Below are 6,713 nucleotides of genomic sequence, written 5' to 3' on the forward strand. Positions count from 1 at the left end.
GTCAAAAAGTCAAATGAAATAAATGATGAAGAAGCCGAAAGAGTTGTCACTTTTGCCATGTTGAGGAGCACGGCACGGTGTTTGCCGAGTTGGTTGCTGAGGTATCCGAACTTCACACCGTCCAGCGTAAGAATCAAAACTAGACCAATGTTCTCTAGCCTCCGGTTTTTATGTGGCCATTTGATTGTATATTATTTACTTTTTTAAATATGTAATATAATATATCCATTTTTAATTGAATTAACTGTAAATTAATTACACTTTTTTAATTTATTATATTTTATCAAGGGAAAGGAATCAAACTTATATAAATAAGTTTTTTTTAAAGAAAATAACAATTTTTTCATTTGTTGAAAAATAACAATTTTTTTTTCCAAAATGCTTTATTCTGGACTACTTTTTAATTTATTTTTCAAAGAATACTCCATTCCGAGTTTGATCTTCAAATTCCGGAATTATTTTTGGGTTTTTCCTATTTTTTAAAAAAATATCCTTATTTATGTACAAAATGTCAATTTCTAAGTGTTTAATACCGTTTTTATATAATGTTTGATTTTATGCATTATATCGTATATAGTTTACATTTACTATGTTTGTTTAACCTTTTGTTAAATTTAAACAAAAAAACGAATTTTTTCTCAAAAATACGGAATTATTCTTCGGATTTCGGACTTCTTGTTGAAATTCCAGAGTTTTTTTTTTCTTCCGAAATCTGAAATTTTAGTCCAACATCCGAAATGTTGGTTTGGAATCTAGAATGCCGTATCAGAATCAGTCAAAAAAATGTTTTTTCTTAATACGGAATGTCCGTTCCGGACCAAATGGTTTTTTTTGTTTTTTTTTTTTTTGTTAAAAAAAACATTAAAAAGGTGGTTAGATTAATACTTAATTTCCCTTGAATCAATTTATAATAATCATTAATTTTTACAAAAATTACTTAAGTTAACAATTCACGTAGTATATGATTCTGGTTATTCAATATCTTATAAGCATTCATCACTACTCAAATGCAAAAGTCTGATCAATAAAAAAAAAAAACTATCTTTAGATTTAGAATACTTTTAATATAGTTGCATATATATATCTACAAAATGTATTAAACTTATAATACTTTATTCCCATAACCACCTACCTTAAATAACTCACCTATTAACACCACAACTCAAACCAGTCTGACCACATAAAAGCACGTTCATTTTTACGAAAAATACCCTTGGGATTTTTCACAAATGCTCGATACGATCACTTCCAAATCCCTTCAGAACACGAGATCCCTCACTTCAAAATCTCACCATTTTCTGAAAGCTCAAACAAGAACCTCGGAAGAGACGTGATCCTGGGAAGCTGTTGCACCAATTCAGAAAACGAGTCCGTTCTAGATATACCCAATTCTTCATTAGATCCAGAATTGTTCTCAGGGGTAGAACCGTCATTTCCATCTTGCTGAGCATTTGGATACTCCTGAGGAAGCTTTGCAGACATGCTACCACTACCTTCTTCTTGAGTCATAGTTTCAGGAATCCAGTTGGCACCAAGGGTAGAACCGTCATATTGGCCTTGCATGGGGATCAGATTGGGATCAAAGCTAGAACCATCATTCACATCTTTCTGCAGGATTAGATCAGGATCAAGGACAGAACCGTCATTTATGTATTGTTGCATGATCAGATTAGGATCAAGGGTAGACTCGTCATTTTCGAATTGTTGCATGAACATATTAGGATCAAAGGTAGAATAGTCATTTCCGTATTGTTGCGGGATTAGATTTGGATCAAAGGTGGAAAAGTCATGATCATTTAAGCCTTGCTGTGGGATTAGATTAGGATCAGGGGCAAAAAAGACATTTCCATCTTGTTGACCACCTTGATAATCTTGAAGAAAGCAACAGAGGGAATTGATTCTTGATGTGAGAGTCTCTTCATCTGAATCTCCTGCTAAATTGTTGTCGCCGAGTAGCATCTGTGAAATGTTCTCAAACATATCATTTGGATTTTGCCCATCAATATCCATAGACATACCTAAAAAAAACACCACAAACAACAATTGTTACTTTCTATTACATCATGTATTTAGATGATGATGCTATAATTGGGAAAAAATTTCAACGTATAATGTTGTAATATGAAGAAATGAAGAAATAGTACCTGAACTGGAAGAGTAAACTTCTCTAGACACATCTTGATGAATCAAACCTAAAGAACTCGATCCCACATTTGTAGATGAAGCCATATGTGGAATAGTATCGATTTCTGGGAAGTTAAAGATGTTAGTGGCTGGTATATCTTGATAATTAATGGAAGGTCTTGGAGGGAAATATGGGAAGTCTAAAACTATGCCTGGTTGTTGACTCAATAAGTTGAGTCGTGGATCACATTGAATCAACTTTTCATAGTGCTTGTCAAGTACGCCTTGTGCACATTGTAGAAAATGTTGCCTACAAAAAGAAAGGAAAGTGGAGAGATACGTTTTTTTTACCAATAATTGCAACGTACTTATATTTCATTATCGATGTGGGCAATGTGCTTTATTTTCAAAATTGTTATGGCAAAACAAATGTAAGCATGTTGCTATTATGGATAATAAATTATAAGTATGTTGCTATATATGTAAAAAAAAAATGTAAACGTGTTGCTATTATCATTAAAAAGATGTAAATATGTTGCTAGTATGTAGACCAATGTAAGTACAATAAAAGGTAAAAAAATGAAGTACATTGCCTATATTGATAAAAGGAGTAAAGTACGTTGTGATTTTCATCAACTTTTTTTTTTTTTTTTTTTTTTTTTTAAATCAATGGCACTTTCTTTAAATCAAGGTTGTTAAAAGAGTAATATAATATACCTATTTATGTTCGCTTCACCATTTGTAAAATCTGAAGTTGCCCTCCATTGTGTGTGTTTTCTAGGCTGCGGGTTGATTTCTTTGAAGAAAAGTGGTGGTTTAGTAAGCTGACAATAAAAAAAAAAAAAACAAAGTGAGCACAAATTGACTAGGATAGTAAATTTTAAAGGGTAAAATAGTTATAAGAAAGAAAAAGAAAATATTACCACAATAGTCAAAGTTCCAAGCCCACCGGCTTCATAGTTTGCGTTGATAGCGAAGATATCCGCCCAACTAATTTCAAGTTTTTTCTTTAATCCATTATCAAGAACTTCCCACACAAGCTTATGCTTTGAAAAGTAACACTTGGCCACTAGATCACCTTCATGTTTTGACACATACTGGCAAAAAAAAATTGACAAGAAAATTGATTATCATACTGAGTATTAATGAAAAAGACATAAATACCCTCCTGATCATCAAATACAAAATACCTCCCAATGCCCGATCCTTAAAAGTAATGCTGGAAAATGAGAAGCCTTCAACTTATCAGGGGAACTTGAGGCCTGGGAACTTGAGGCATTGGCTTTTGTCCTAGCCCATGAATCTCTTCTGGTTCTTGCTTCAAGATTTTCCATGGGCGAATCGCCCTTCTCAATATTGACTTGGTTGAGCCTCTTTTGAGCTAGCTCCAACAATGATGGACTCTTTCTTAAACGCAAGCCCAACGGGCTTGGTTCATCAAGTGAGTTGTACTGATATTGTGGTATTGGAAGTTCGTTGCTATTAAACCTCAACTGCTAATCAAGGCATTTGCGTAAATGGTCAAAAGACACAAGATAATTAGTCAAAATGGGGGAAAAGGTGTCTTTTCGAAAGCGTAATGCCTTATTGTATGTTTTGAAAATACGATGTATAAAACAAAAATGTTATGAAGCGTGTTGTATTTCTTGCATTAGATTCTAAAAGATAAGAAACATCTTTGAGCATTTATGACTAATTGAATGGTTTTTATGGTGAAGTTCTCATAATAGTATTTAGTTGTGAAAGATCAAAAGATTTATCTCAACATGATTGGTTAATCATTCACAATTACTACTACTACTACCCAACCTCTTAGAATTATCTTGACATACTATCTTTCTGTTTTAAACAATATCAATTGCGAAATTCCTAGCACGTATTTATAACCTTGTCTTATCTGTTTGGTTGGATGGAATGAAATGACAACTAATAAATAGAATGGATGAAGTAATGGAATGGACAAGGTAATGAAATGGATGATTACTATTCCATTGTCATGTAATGTTTCTAGTTATTTAGAAAAAAATATCTGATTAAATTGTGAAATTATATAAAAAATGTTTAATTAGAAATTACATAAATAAAAATGGTTATATTGCAAATTTTCTTGAAAAAAAAAAACAATTCCCAATTAAGGAATAAAATTTTACAAAATGGAAGGAAGCACTGGTTCATTCCATTCCATTAAACAAAACAAACAACTTTTTTCATTTCAATAAAATGAACCATTTAATTCCATCTCCGATTCCATAGTAACACTCACTTCCTTAGAAAAATTCTATCACTCAAATCCCTATAACTACCATATCTTACATGATTAGTCTTTTGTGATCCACATAATTTCGTAAACACGACAACATTTACTCCACAAGCAAATTAACAAATATAGCCGCTAGACTTACAAAATACTCAATTGATAGTGAGGACTAAAAAGATACGCAACTACATTCGTAATGTTTACCATTGGGAAAATATGCAAATTTAACTTCTAAAAGAAAAATAGCTACATTTGTAATGTTAAGACATGTGACTTTCTTCTAAAACAAAATGTCTTTATTATTCATGTGAAGCATTAGATAACAATGAAGAAAGAAATAAAATTGAACCAAGTTAGTTTTAGATGACGACATTCGCCACCGCTTATAATTAAAAGCAATGCTCTACAAGTGTCATGATGCATTTAATCGTTACTTTTAGTTGTTTCTTCCGTGTAAACTTAAAAGTACAACGTCAACAAGCTCAACCATTTTCAACGCGGTTTGGTGACTTGTGACGTATAGCATTGAATTATAAGTCTACGTAGTCTTTTTCTACACGACTTCATTTGATAAGTGACAACTAATCACCACCGTCAATGAAGCGGTGACTTTATTGAATCACTAAATTTTGTAGTCTTATGTAACTGCAATTTTTAATAGGAAGAAGCCTGATAACTACAAGATCATAACAAGTACTATAATGCAATAATGTCAAGTTTAAATTTCCCTACAAATAATTTTCAATTCTTGTATTCTGAAAGTAGTATATTTACATTAAAAAAAAAATGTAGCTTTTTTGCCGAAATGAAAGTTGTGTATATCATCATAAATATTTCTCAAGCAAAGGAAAGTAATCGATTACAAGTCTACAACCTTCTTAACAAAATCAAGTTTAAAATAGCAATAAACTTTCAATATCGTTGCAAAAACAAACGTTTGTTTTGGTTTTACCGATTTCAAGAGGATGTATCACTAGTGAAAACCAAATTTCAAAACTATTAATGATTCATCATTTTTATGATTATAGAAAACCAAATTCAGTTTAATTAGAAGTCTTGTAAAATCTATATAGAAATTGTAAATTTGATTTTGGTGTTTTCATAGTTTACCAAAGAGCACCCATTTGATTCAACAAACTTATCACTTTTCATAGTTCACCAGAGAACACCCATTTGAATCAACAAACTTATCAGTCTTGTCATAAAAAGCAAACATACTTGTAAAACTCAGAAAACAAAAAACAACAAAAGATAATTTGTTCAAAGAACTACTTTCTTGAATTTTCATTTGCATACCTCCAAAAAAAAAATATTTATGATTTGTTTTTGAAATTGGTTGATATAGATACTCATAAGAGTAAGAAAAATTACAAAATCTATGTTACATTGCACTTAAATTCCTCCCCTCTTCCCAATTTGACCATTTATGTTAACAAAAATTCAATAAATATCAAATGAAAACAATGTAGTTGACATGATTGCAAGAAGAAACTTTTTTATTGAACCATTAAAATCACGTCATAAACTCCCCCAAAAACATGATAATCTTTTAATAAAACAGATAAACACCAAATATAAGTATTAACAGTAAAAAAAAAAAAAATATACCTGAGTACTCGTTCCAGAAGAAGATGCTTTCCACCGTTTAGGAAATGGGTCCTGCTCGGGAGTCTCAGTGGAGTACATCAAATGCTCTTCCATGGGAAACGGTTTCACTTCCGGCTCCGGCAATTGCCAGACATTGTTGTTTTCCGACGACATGAACTGGACCATTAACAGAAAAAAAAATACAGCGGAGTTGTGTAAATAAATTAAAGCAAAATCAGTTTAGCGGAGAAGAAGAAGAAGAAGAATAAAATCTGAATTGGAATGAAAAACTTGAGATTCTTGTGTTCAAAAATTGCAAGGTTCCATATGTATATTCTGAGAAACCGAGAGAAAAGCTGGAGTCAGAAAATGCAAGAGTGTTGCTACGTGTAATATACCGAAATTTGAGTATGTGAAATTACCAAAATGCCCTTGGACTTTAATTAAAGCAAGCTGTGGGTCCCTTCTCCCCCCTTAAAATAGTCTGTTTCGTTATTTTAAATGATTTATTGATGAATAAAAGTTTGAGAAAAATGATTTAGGTTGTATTTTTCCTTTTTTTTATTTTTTTTTATTTTTTATTTTTTTATTTTTTATTTATGTATTTAGATAATTTTTTATATAATTAAAAAACGAACTTGTTAAAAGTGTTCAAATATTATTATTTTTAATGGTTATATTAGGTTACAGTTTATTTGATGTATATTTATCTACATGACAAATTAAAACGATAAATAATATAGGT

At 31.1% G+C, this 6,713-nt stretch overlaps 1 protein-coding gene across 1 annotated transcript; it reads right to left on the reverse strand.

Moving 5' to 3' along the window:
- Positions 1-1,275: 1,275 nt before the first annotated feature.
- LOC145064095 (ATP-dependent DNA helicase) lies at positions 1,276-6,154 on the reverse strand. Its single transcript, XM_079011610.1, has 7 exons — positions 5,990-6,154; positions 3,463-3,575; positions 3,315-3,414; positions 3,048-3,221; positions 2,842-2,948; positions 2,145-2,434; positions 1,276-2,018 (listed from the first exon to the last, which is right to left on the reverse strand). Exons 1-7 carry the CDS (start codon positions 6,152-6,154, stop codon positions 1,276-1,278), a joined length of 1,692 nt encoding a protein of 563 aa, XP_078867736.1.
- Between the last annotated feature and the right edge of the window lie 559 nt (positions 6,155-6,713).

The sequence above is a fragment of the Lactuca serriola genome, chromosome 7 (genome assembly GCF_051521515.1).
Source record: "Lactuca serriola cultivar US96UC23 chromosome 7, Lser_US96UC23_V15, whole genome shotgun sequence".
NCBI classification, from domain to species: domain Eukaryota; kingdom Viridiplantae; phylum Streptophyta; class Magnoliopsida; order Asterales; family Asteraceae; genus Lactuca; species Lactuca serriola.

Excerpts from the sequence above, each read along its gene's own strand:
- LOC145064095 (XM_079011610.1), bottom strand. The coding sequence starts at position 6,154 with ATGGTCCAGTTCATGTCGTCGGAAAACAACAATGTCTGGCAATTGCCG. Across the intron at positions 3,576-5,989 it reads CTTCTGGAACGAGTACTCAG|TACAACTCACTTGATGAACC; the intron begins GTATATTTTTTT and ends CCACAATATCAG. Across the intron at positions 3,222-3,314 it reads TAAGGATCGGGCATTGGGAG|TATGTGTCAAAACATGAAGG; the intron begins GTATTTTGTATT and ends TTTTTTTGCCAG.